This window comes from Aythya ferina (genome assembly GCF_964211825.1).
Source record: "Aythya ferina genome assembly, chromosome: 25".
NCBI classification, from domain to species: Eukaryota; Metazoa; Chordata; class Aves; order Anseriformes; family Anatidae; genus Aythya; species Aythya ferina.
The window spans coordinates 6,277,134-6,289,535 of record NC_140323.1 but is presented as its reverse complement, the minus strand read 5'-3'; the positions used below and the strand labels follow the sequence as shown (position 1 = coordinate 6,289,535).

The window sequence follows — 12,402 nt, the reverse complement described above, 5'->3', positions numbered from 1 at the left end:
ATTTCTGGGGCCAAGGGCTGGGTGGCTGCCAGCCGCCTACGGCTTAGCTTCAGGCCACCATTGCCACCTACTGCTCCACTCCATGTCTAGCAGGACCCGGAGCCTTGCCTGGAGCTGGATCCTTGCAGGCTTTTCCTCCAGAGGCTCCATTTCCTCCAGGCAGGATTTCTGCTCAGTGAAAGCCCCGGCCAGGGAAGGGGAGGGACTCCTGGCCTGGAGGCAGTGCGGAGGAGGAAGGCTGCGTCCACAAAGTCCCAGTGCAAACGTCCTGCCTCGGTTGTCCTCACCGGAGACAGACGAAGGACTAGACTTGGGGGCGGCAGGTCCCAATGTGGGGATTTCATTTCTGGAGCAAATGAAGAGACGATTCGTCTTTGCAATCTGCTGTTTCAGGGAAGGTTTTCCAGCATGCAGCAGCAAGACGGTAAGGAACAGTTTTGGGTTTATCAACCCCACCACAGGAGGTGCAGCACAGGCGAGGCAATGGGAAGGAAGGGAGCAGAGAAATGAGGGAAATGGACAGCTTCCCCTGAGAGCTCAAAGATTGGTAACAGACAGACAGTGAACCCCCAACTTCTGGCAAACCTGTGCTCTAAAGCCATAGAATGTGTGCTCTAAATCAGCAGGGAGGTGCTTGTCACTTGAAATCACTGAATATTAAATAGCTTTAGCAATTTGGTAGGAAGGAGAAAGGAGGCTAAGCTGTTTGCAGCCAGTGATTACGTGCAACTAATATCCATTGGAAAAGAGCTTGGTAAAAGCTTCACCCATCCTCAAAAGCTTTCTCAAGTTGAACACAAAATGCTGCTTCCTCTTTAAAGGGAAAGGACCAAGGGGGTTCAAGGGCAGCTGATGCTCTCAGGGAAGCATTTCACAGGTTAACTGCAAAAGCAAGGAGCTACTACACCCCAAAACTCTCATTTCCAGGGGAAAGGAAAGAGGAAAAGCTGGAGCCAGAGCCACCAGCAGCGACGGGAGACTCAAGCCGAGGCACAGGTGGAGGGTGGGCATGGGTAGCGGTGCTCCACTTCTTCCTGGTAAGCAGAGAACAAACTCATCTAAAACCTTTGGAAGCTGGGGTCTGTGGAAAGTCTCAAGTCTGGTGCATGCAGGACAGTCTAATCCTGTCCAACTGATAGCAAAATAAGAGAGGCAATCACTAAGAGACAGAAAGTGCTTTGCCACACTGCGGACAGGCAGACAGTGGTCCCTGTTTTGCTGCTGGCTGAGCAAAGAGCTCTTTCACCAAAGGCCCCAATCACAAGGATGCAACCATCCTCACTTCCCCCGATCCGCCTCTGTCCCCACACTGGTTTTATAATTATGCAGGAGCCATGAAATCCCACCTGGAAAGCAGTGGTCCTGCACATCCCCATGCCATGTGCTTCAATACCAGCACCCAAGCCCAGGCGATCCCCCCCACCAGCAATAAAGAAAACCCCATCACACAGCTAGAAATGCCAGGACATGCAGGAAACCTTTCCCCATTCCACCCCACTGCAGAGTGGATCTGGCAGGGTCCACAGCTGCCAATCGTTAACCCCAGCTCCAGGAGGAGGGAGGCAGGACATCAAGGGCACCAACTGTCCTTTGCCCTGTGACAGGGCCAGCCTAGGAAATGGGGCTGGCAAACACCCGCGCCTGCTCCACTCATCTCCCATCCTCTGCTGGCAATGTTTCATAGCACTGAGACCTGTTCATTAATATTATTATTTAATATTAAAAACACAATTTGCAAAGCAAAACACACTAGCAGAGTTAAGCTCTGGTGTTATTTTGCTTTTTCTTTGAAAAAGCCAGTTTTGCACAGGATTCGGGTGAGCTTAAAGCACAACATGGCCACCACGAGTCCACCCTAACGATATTCCCCAACACCCACTGCACCCCTTCTCACAGTTTCTTTCTCCCAGAACACAACAAATTGTCCAGAACGAGGGAGCACACAAAGCAGTAGGAAAGTAGCACCTGTCCCCTGCAGCACCTAACCTGCTTCTGATCTGAACTCAGGTTAATGTGCTCGTGATGGGAATGCTCAAGACCTTTGGCATTTTCTTTGTGGCTTTTCAAGAGGAGGTAGGGGGCTCCTCAGAGCAAGTCAGCTGGATCGGCTCCATCATGTCCTCGCTGAGGTTCCTGGGAGGTGAGCAACTCTGCAGCATCGGGTTGCTCTGATGGAAGGGGCCCCGGGGCGTTCTGGGGGTGGCACCTCTGTTCCCAGCCATGGGCTCACAGCACCTTGCTGTAGCTGCTTGGTTATAGAGGACATGAGCAAATCCTCACTCTTAGCAGCATTATTAATATCTCCAATCAAACCAGCTGCTGAATAATTCATTGGAGCTGTGTTGTGCATCAAGAAACAAGTTAAGGAAATCTGGATGTTCAGGGCTTCAATTCCGTCCTCTTCCCCCAGATTTCCAGGGTCCAAATTTCCAGGCCCTGCAGAGCATCAGCTGTCATTTTTGGGCACAAGAGCTCTGCCTCTTTTCCCTTGCAGCCCCACTGGTGGCCGTGGTCTGCAGGAAGCTGGGTGAGCGGCCAACCTCCATCATTGGTGCCAGCTTGGTCAGCGGCGGCTGCCTGCTCAGCACGCAGGCCACCAGCGTCCCCTTCCTCTGCATCTCCATGGGACTCCTCCTGGGTGAGCTGCCTGCAGCAGACGGGCACACGGGGACCTTGCTGCACACGAGCAGAAGCAGCTCATTTAAACCAGGCTGTGCCCCCACTGTCACCGGCCCCTTTACTGCCACCAGCCCCTTTCCATAAGATGTTGCATGAAACCCCAAAGCTTCATGCTCAGGAACATAAGATACCAATTTCAACATGTTAGACCACACTAACTTTGTTATGTTTTCCCCTGGACCCAACATATGCCACAAATCCTGGCCTTTTAATCCCTTAGTGAAAATGCACAGCCTCAAAAACCCTGGTCACTAAACATGCCTGAAATCCTGTTCTCCACTGATAGCAACAGCAGTCAGTCCCCATTTTCATTTTCACCTCCACCGCAGGGAGAATAAGCTTAGGACAGCATGCCTCTGAATCCCCAGACCTCACAATACAAAGCAGCCACTTCTTGGCACTAACATCCCACTTCGACCCGTATCACAGGCATGGGGTTCTGCTGCCTTTACCAGGCAGCAGCGGTGATGACGGCCAAGCGCTGCAGGAAGCGGCTGGCTTTCTCCAACGCCATCGCCCGCTCGGGAATGGGACTGACGTTCCTGATAGCACCCTTCACACAGCTTCTCATCAATTCCTATGGCTGGCAAGGTGAGCACATCTCCCAGTTTCCACATTCCTTGGGGTGAAGAAGGCACCTGAGGCTCTTTTTAAAAACTAAAATTGGATGCACCAACCCTCCTCCCCAGATTCTGTTTTCTTTTTGCATGCATCAGAAAGAAAGGGACTTCCAGCCCAAAAGGCAGAATAGTGGCTCTGGCAAGGCACCTTTACCTCTTTGCTGATCTTACTCCACATCCAACATGGATTACATCCTGTCTAAAAATAGATCTAAAAAAAAAGAAAAAAAAAAAAAAAGGCATCTTTTGTCTTTGCTTAGGTACTCTCCTGATTTTTGGAGGCATCATGCTAAACCTCGTGCCTTCCAGCATGCTGCTGCGTCCCATCAGCACCCAGCTGCCTCAACACTCCTCTGCTAAAAACCATGACAGTGAGCCTTCAGTGCCAAAAAAAGATTCAGAAACCCTTGCTAGACACCTGGATGAAGCCCCTGGCACGGGAGTGCAGCTTGGCCACACACAGGACCTGCCCACCACAGAGCAACCCACGGCACACTGCAGTGGAAACATCTCTGGGCCGGCAATTGCAGAGGCGTCGGAAGGGCTGGAGAAAGCCCCTGCAGACCACAGCTCCCCAGAAATAGCCAGCGAGGACATGAGTAGCTGTAAACCCCTCCCAGTGACCGAAGAAGAAAATCCACAGCCTCTCCTCGACTTTTCCCCTTTGAAGGATCCCCTCTTCTGCATTTTTACATGGTCTTTTTTGTTCAGCCACTTGGCCTACTTCGTGCCCATCTTCCACCTGGTAGCAAGAGCCAGGACGCTGGGCATAAGCAGCATGGATGCTTCTTACCTCATTTCAGTGGCTGGTAAGCAAAAGAATCTTTTAAACACATTTATAATTACAATGATGCCAAAATAGGAAAGAAATACGACACAAATCTTGCCAAGAAATAGTCCCAAATGTGTTCTAGAATAAATCTTCATGAAAGAGCTTGAGCTCACAGCCCTTACCCCCCATTCTGTATATATAGTGTTGCCTTCTGTACAAGTACAAAGTTGCTCTCACATGGTGGGTGGTTCTCTCAACCTAAGCCAGATGATCACCCATCCCTTCTGCAATGAACAACCACAAGTTTCAAATTGCATAGGTGCTAGCAGTCCTCCCAAGCCTTCCCACAAATCTCCCTGCTTTGCTTAAACCCACAGAAATCCAGATCCTCTAGTCTGACCCAGGAATGTATGCAGAGAGAAATACGGTATTAGGAGAGAAAAACAACAAAAACACACTAATAATTTGCATCTAGCCATTTGGATTTGGCATATTCACCTGAAAGGGGGGAAAAAAAATACCACCCGCTCCCAAAAATAATAACATAAAGAAGGCATTACAATGAAGTCACATCAGGTTTAAAAAAGTGGCTCCATTCTCAGTCATGATAAAATATTTTATTATACAAAAATAAATTTGTCTTCTACAATGCTGTATAACATTTAGAAATTATGCATGCTGTGGAAGTGTCTAGAAAGAGATCACAGCAATTCATCTGACATTTTGAATTAAGAGTAGGAGGGTCACCAAGATAGAGCTGACAGTTACAAGTCCTTTCACCTTTAGTTTATAAAAAGGCATCTGGAAACGTTAAATCAAGTATGAAAGGTTTGCTGATCCTTTAATAAAAAAAAAAAAAAGCTGGGCTTTTGTCCTTTTTTGCTTCTTAAAAAAAACACACAAACGCTTCTCAGTAGTCTGCTTTTTCTTCATCTTGAAAAAGATCAAGTGACAAACCTTTCTTTCCTATTTTTACTGAAGGGCACTTCAGAGTTTTCTGTTGAGTGCACAGCCCTTAATTGAATTTCTACATACCACTTTTGTGCACCCACAGGCAATGAAGGCACCAAGGTAAAGAAAAAAGCATGAATTTTACAACAGCCTAAAAATGCCTTCCTGCAGCTTCTTGGCATTGCAGCCCTTTGTGGCCACATCCTTAAAGCAAGTGGCAGGCGGAATGCATTTCACAGCTCTTCACAAAATAGAGAAAAAAAATGTAAAAAAAAAAAAAAAAATCTTCTTTGAGGCTCGATGACCTCCTTTTCCCCAGGCATCACAGAGACAGTCAGCCAACTTCTCTCGGGGTGGATCGCTGACCAGAACTGGACCAAGAAGTACCACTACCACGCAGCTTACCTGGTGCTCTGCGGCATCACCAACCTTCTCTGCCCTCTGGCCACCACGTTCCCGCTGCTCATGACCTACGCTGTGGCCTTTGCCATTTTCTGTGGTGGATTCCTGGCTCTGGTGCTCCCTGTGCTGGTGAGGATATTTCTTTAAATAATAATAAATAATAATAATACACAGTGTTTCCAGCAATATTCCACAAAATACCTAACAACCTTTTCCTAAAGCTAAAGTGCCCTGGGCTGTCGCAGACTTGCATCAGAGGGGTCTCCCCTCCAGACCCCTCAGTTTGAGCCCCTCGAGAGCCCCAGTCTCCGCCCCAGTCTCCCCACCAGCCAGCTGACTGGCATGCACAGCCCAGGTGCAACAAAAGCACCCAGAGTCTGCTGCAGATTGTCAGTGATTTGACTCAGCTAATTGCTTCCCATATCCTCCTTTCTAAAGGAGATGGCTCCAGCTCCTGGGAACCAGAATGAATCCATTCATTTACAAGCACTCAGGCAAAACCAGAGAGTTGTGAATATCTGGTCCCAACCCCTGAATTATCTGTAACACACAGACCAGTTACAGCAGGATCTGGATAGGGAAACAACATTACAATTTGGGATTTCCTCCCGGGAAGGAATGCAGTCAGATTTTACACCAGCCTCCTCAAAGCCTCAGCAGCATCACCAGTTTCAGGAGATGCCCAAACAGCGGGATGAGAGCAATGCACCTTGCATCCCTGTAATTTCAGCACCGACCTTAAGGAGGCGAGCAGATTCAAGGCTAAATCAGACCTACATGTGCAAAGTCCTCCCCAAACATTACAGCAGCTGGAAAGGAAACTCCCGAGAAAAGGTGCTTTGTGCCTTGTTCATTCACATGAACCCTACCGATAATTACTGATTTGGTTTTACAATCAGGTAGATCTAGTTGGTGTGCCAAAACTCCACAGCTACTTGGGATTTGCTTCCTTCTTTGCTGGGATAGCAGCCATCGGTGGACCTCCTCTAGCAGGTAACTCATACATTACACACCACATATACCCACCACAGATATCCACCAATTAAGTGTACTTCTGGTTCACTCGCCTACCCATAAGCATCCACAGATGGTCTTTCTGTCCAAGTAGAAAAAAGCATATTTAAGAACATTATCTTTACACAGGCAATATTTTTGCTCATGAATTTGCAAAGCCCAACCAGCAGTCTAACAGCTGCATGGGGAAAAGGATGCTGGCCTCCAACCCCTCCCTCCCCCCCTTTATAAGCCTGACCACAGCAGATCAATGGTGACCACACTACCACAGATTTTACCACCAAGAACGCATTATTAATACTGAGCTAGAAACAGAGGGATAGGAGGGAAGACTACTTCTGTGAAGACAGCTTGATAAAGGCAAGGCTCGAACAGACTCAGCAGCAGCCCCGCCAAGGCACTGAAATGTACAGCGAAGCCCCAGTAATCTGTTTTGAAAACGATTACACTACTTAGCCATGAGAGCTCCTGGGCCCAAAGATAAGGAGGATGAAAAGCCTTTCCTCTTCTCTCTCTGCCAGGAAACCAAGACAGTTTTGAGTATCTGGCAGATTTCAAGCACTCAGAAATGAGCTTCTGTTCACAAGAAGGGCTCATTCTCTTCCACACATCCAGGCCAGGACAAAACTCATCCTTTCCCTGACCCTTAGTCACACCTCATATCCAGAATGAAGATCTTAGCTGTTCCTACAATGAAAGTGAACAGAAAAAGCTGCAAGGTCAAACACTGGTGTGAACGATGTTCCACGACTCACCTAGCAGATGTGCCCTGGACTCAGACTAAAACCTGGCAAACCGTTCTTCCTCTGCTGTTCCCTGCCCCGCGCTGGCAGCTGCCCCATGCCTGCAGGCACACTTGGCTCCAAACTGCCAAGTATTCTGAAATACCACCTCCGTGCTGCAAAGTTTTAGCAAGCCTGCTGTACTGCAGGCATGAGAAAGATTGATTTCCCTAATCAATATTTCTAGGTTGGCCAAAATCTGTATATGGATGCAATTTCAAGCAACTTAAGTACTTCATTGACAGTGTGCTTTACACTGTCACAGTGATACATAGCCTATACTGGGGAAGATCTCTTCTGCTGATACAAGATGTATGTCCACCACAAAGCAATACCTGTAAAACCATCTGAGTAAATTCTCTGACAGTACAAAAATAAATAAGTTGGCTATCCTTTATCCATGCATCATACACGCTAACACAGCAGCTACACTTTGATCTGCTTCCAATGTATTTTTGCTAATTGGAAACCTTCTGCATTCTGAAGATGCTAACCACTCACTGCAAGAACATGTCTGGATTTTGTAAAGCAAGCAGGTTTCTTGCAAAAGGCCTTGCACAGAAATCAGTCTTCTTAATACAGATGGGATAAATAAAGGCCAAACAAAGCCAAGAAACAAAACTCTTGCTGATCTGTCTCAATGTAAGCAGAGCAAGAGGGAAATGATTCAGAGATCAGGATCTAGGTTTGTGATACAAGATAATTTTCAGTTTTCTGCAATTTTCTCTTCCAATTCTTTTTCTTCTGCAATTTTCTTCTTCCAACACAGCTGTATTAAGCATGAATACTGAATGGGCTAGAAACTACTGATTAAGTTTCCAAAAGCAGCTGCTCCTTGCAGAATACAGGATGGGATTTAAATGCTATGTATCTTGGGGTTTAGTGCCTTTGCTGCCGACTTTCCTAAAACTTTGACTTCAGAAGTACGATTTTTAAAATTTTATGAAGACAAATTTTTATAGTGAACCCCAAGACATAATATTAACACACATATTAAAAAAAAAACACTTATTTTGCACACTAGAGCAAAGCCTAATCACAATGCAACGAAAAAGTGACTTACCTGCAAATCTGTTTAACTTAAAGCCCTTGAGTCTGGAGGCAGCCAGCCTGACCGAAAGCCCAGGGCGAGAAGCCTGACAGCTTGCTCACAGCTGTTTGCCTGCCAGCATTGTTGGACGATCCTGCCCTTCTGAAAAGCAAAACCAAAGTGGAACAAGACAAAACAAACATTATTTTGGCAAGCCACAATCAAGCTAAGGAGGGAGAGTATATTTTATTTCCATAAACAGGGCAAATCAGTAACTCATGCTGCAAAAGGAAAAAAAACAAAAAAACTACATAATCCAGGATTACAGAACAGAATCCAGCAGCCAGCACACAAAAACTCCATCCCCGACAAACATGTGCAGTGAAGGGGGAGAGGAAGGAATCATTTGAAAGCTGCATTGGCACATACATTTAGATGTTCTCACCTAAATTCTGCCTGTCTCTTCACGCTAGATATTGCTGCTAGGACATCTGTAATAAACAAAACCCAGAGGTGCCAGATCCCTCCGCTGATCACAGAGCAGTGGTGCAATTTCAACAACCCAAACACAGTTCACAGCAGAAGCATGTGCAGCGCTTGTTTGCATTGTACCACTTTACATGCCAGGGATTTACCAGAATTGCTTGCAAAACTGCTGCTCTGTTAGACTTCGCAGACCATTGGCTTCTAATTCTGCTCTCTGCAGCAGGAATTTGCTTTTATTTTTTGCTCAGGGAGCAGGAACTTTTTGCTCAGGGAGCTTTGAAGGCTGGGACGTCTGGTGGTGAAGGCTTCACCATCGCTGCTCTGCCAGCCAGGAGGCTATGCTCATGCTTCAGCACTAGCTTGAGCTTATATAAAAAAATAGATAAATAAAATCCCACATTTATAAATATCCAGAAGGCAATTTTAAAAAATAATAGAAATACTCAGAGCTCCATGACTAGAGCACTCTGTCCTGGACACCAACATCTTACAAATGACTACATTAGCATCCCTTGTCCACATCTCACAGACTTTCAGGCAGGAAAAATCAATCCCACCTCTCAAAATAAACAAACCTGCACAACATACAGGGCCCTGGAGCAGGACCCCAGGAGCAGGACTTGCATCACCATGTCCTACATCACAGGGTCCCCTTCTGACAGACAGCACCGTCACAGAATGGCCGAGGTTGGAAGGGACCTCTGAAGATCATCTAGTCCAACCATGATGGGTTCTTGGCTCTGCCTTCTGGCCAAGGCACATGCAGGGCTCAACCAATATCCCTGAGAAAAAAACAGCACTGAAACTTCACAGCATAGGCATAGGATAATAGAAACCAAATGCCACTGGCAAGCCCACAGGGAAGCAGCAGTACAGCAAAGCAGCAAGAGCCTTTCCCCTGTTCTACAGAACTCCATGGCCGTACAAATCTGCAGGAAGGAAACGTTAGCACCTCTTGCCAGTCACACAGCCACATCCCAAGTAGCATCACTCCCTTTCCCACTGAGTGCTGGGGCGCTCACGGGTACAGCAGGAACAGTGCTCCAGTGCAAAGCCGGGATCTCTTAGGACAACATTGCTGTTTCCACTCCTTTCCAGTTTTAAGAATCCCAGACTCAGGCCAGATCTAACACCGGTGTAAATTGTGTAAATCCGTGGATGTCAGGGAGGAATTCTGATGTACACCAGTAGCAGATCTAGCTCAGCTGGTCACTCTGCTGCTAACCCACCTTTTGCATCCATATGCTAGATTTGGGAGTATGTTATAGAATTTATTACACACAGTAGCAACTCCTATTGCTTTGTACATTTTAGATGCAAACAGAGGAATTATGCACATTTAAATTGAATGTCCAGATACTAGATGATATGATGTAACCAAACAAAACACTTAAAGGTCATTTTTAAAAGGCAGTCTGCCCCCTTGCAGATACCTGAGTCTCTACTGAACGTAGGTTTTCCTTTTAAGTGCCAGCAAAGCTACCTTTAAGCAAGTTCACTCCCTGCTCTTAGTCTGGGATCTTTCATATTAGACAGGTTGTGTTAAATTGGGTCTGCTCACAAGGCAGCAGGTCTGGGGAATCCAGAGACTGCAGCGCGGACATTGCAAAGGAGTCATCTCATTACCAATGAGACCTAATGTCTGCTGCAGCAGCTGCTACTTGCCCACTTACTGAAACAGGAAGAAGTTGGGAATTAAATTCCATCAGATTAAAATCAACTTCCACTACAAGGGTCCAGCAACATCAGCCCCAGGAAGAACATCCTACATGTTTGCCAGTTACACCTGTCACAACTGTCCTACCTGATCAGGCACCAGCTGTCCATGCTGCACAGCCACGGGCATGCAGAGTTAAGGTAACCTAAAGAAAATATCGGAGGCATTCTGAAATGAGAACACACATCCTTCACTTCCCGCACACCTCACAAAAGATTTTCAGTGAGAAAATCCAACAGCTTTACTAACGATCTTTCCTCCTGCAGGGTGGCTGTATGACTACACGCAGACCTATGCCTGCTCTTTCCTCTTTGCTGGAGCCTGTGCTCTCATCTCACCCATGTCCTTCTTCTTTGAGCCACTGGCCCAGAAGTGGAAGCTAAAGGAAGCCAACCCGAGCAACATCCCCACGCTGGCGTGAAGCTTTAAAGCAGTGGAAGCTTTGAAGAACCAGCCTCATTGCACCCGCAACCAGATGCGACAGCCAGCACAGACATTCTGCACCTGAAGCTACTGACGGCAGCAAAATCAAACCAGGGATTTTCAGATGTCAGATTCACCATTAGCATTACTAGATGTTTCTGGTCCATGTGTGATTAAAGCCACCTGAGAACCACATAGGGTAACGCGCTGTTTGACAGGAAGGAACACAGCTGACAGCCAGGGGGACACAGGGGCTCTGCCAGCTCCCAGCTGGGGACAAGGGGCCCAGCAGCCCCCGGCCTCACCAGTCTCTGCCCAGCACAAAGCTGCCTCACCTCTGGGACATAGCAGCCAGGAGCTCCCGAGTGCCAAAGCGCAGGGGGAGGTTTCAGCTTATTTACTCAGATATGACTAATTAGCAATGGGGAGGGATGCAGGGACCCAGACTGGTACAAGAGATAAGGTTTTAACTTCCAACAGGATGAGAAAAACAGCTGGGCATAGAATATCCTGAGTTGAAAGGGACCCATAAGGATCATCAAGTCCAACTCCAGGCGCCAAACAGGTCTACCCAAAAATTCAGACCCTGTGACTAAGCGCACAGTCCAAATGCTTCTTAAACTCCGACAGGCTTGGTGCCGTGACTACATCCCTGGGGAGCCTGTTCCAGTGCACGACAACCCTCTCAGTGAAGAACCTCTTCCTGATGCCAGCCTGAACCTCCCCTGCCACAGCTTGACACCATTCCTGTGGGTCCTATAGCTGGTCACTAAAGAGAATAGATCGGCACCTGCCTCTCCACTCCTCCTCATGAGGAAGCTGTAGACCACAATGAGATCTCCCCTCAGTCCCAGGCTGAACAGGCCGAGTGACCTCAGCCACCCCTCATACGTCTCCCCCTGTAGGCCCTTCACCATCTTAGTAGCCCTATTATCCCTATTTTATTAGGCTTTGTGAAAGGAATTTGGTTGGAGAGCTTGGAAAAGCTCAAAGGCCATAGCCTAAAGAAACTCTAGTATGGCATCGGCTGTCACGGCAGAGGATGTGGAACCAAAACCTACAGCAGGGCAAACTTCCAGCCCCACAGCCACTCGTCAGGCCCTCACCCCCACTTTCCCCAGCACAGCACCCGGAGCCTCGCTGGTGGGCTCAGCAATTCCGTGCTCCTCCAGCACCCTACAGCTTTCATTTGGATGGGCACAGTGCAGCTGTCCTGCCTTTCTAGCTGCTATTGAGGCTGCAATTTTTTGTGTTACTACCTTTAAAATTATTATGTAGAGCTGGGATATCACAGGGGTTTTACATGGCCACCAACTCAGCCACTACCGTGATGCTTCCCCACTCGCCCCCTTTTCTTTTATAGCATCAAGAGTTATTCCCCTATAGAAGCATTCCTTTAAACTGCCCAATGGGTTATTTCAAGCACAAAATTAAGCAGTCTATGTTTAATAAAAAGCTGCACAACTTCACAGCTGTATTAAGCAGCTAAGACATTGCTGCAGGCACGACAGCTCACTTGCAGATGA

At 47.4% G+C, this 12,402-nt stretch overlaps 1 protein-coding gene and 1 long non-coding RNA gene across 6 annotated transcripts; one reads left to right on the top strand and one right to left on the bottom strand.

Moving 5' to 3' along the window:
• The first annotated feature begins 218 nt into the window (after window positions 1-218).
• SLC16A4 (solute carrier family 16 member 4) lies at window positions 219-11,069 on the top strand. Of its 5 annotated transcripts, none has more exons than XM_084498231.1 (9): window positions 219-424; window positions 928-1,037; window positions 2,008-2,140; window positions 2,495-2,638; window positions 3,109-3,270; window positions 3,560-4,108; window positions 5,342-5,553; window positions 6,324-6,417; window positions 10,720-11,069. In XM_084498231.1, the coding sequence occupies exons 1-9, from the start codon at window positions 409-411 to the stop codon at window positions 10,872-10,874; spliced, it is 1,575 nt and encodes a 524-aa protein (XP_084354357.1). In that variant the 5' UTR covers window positions 219-408; the 3' UTR covers window positions 10,875-11,069. The 5 variants fall into 5 exon arrangements, with proteins under 5 accessions (XP_084354357.1, XP_084354358.1, XP_084354359.1 ...); XM_084498232.1 differs by lacking the exon at window positions 10,720-11,069 and adding an exon at window positions 6,960-8,894; XM_084498233.1 differs by lacking the exon at window positions 928-1,037.
• On the bottom strand, window positions 6,990-10,752 carry LOC311423796. The gene is made up of 3 exons (XR_014685856.1): window positions 8,886-10,752; window positions 8,284-8,412; window positions 6,990-7,125 (listed from the first exon to the last, which is right to left on the bottom strand). It is a non-coding gene; the product is annotated as an uncharacterized lncRNA (long non-coding RNA).
• Window positions 11,070-12,402: the final 1,333 nt, after the last annotated feature.

Coding starts and splice junctions, on each gene's coding strand:
- SLC16A4 (XM_084498231.1), top strand. Junction 2,639..3,108: donor CTCCATGGGACTCCTCCTGG/GTGAGCTGCCTG, acceptor CCCGTATCACAG/GCATGGGGTTCTGCTGCCTT. Junction 5,554..6,323: donor CTCTGGTGCTCCCTGTGCTG/GTGAGGATATTT, acceptor TTTTACAATCAG/GTAGATCTAGTTGGTGTGCC.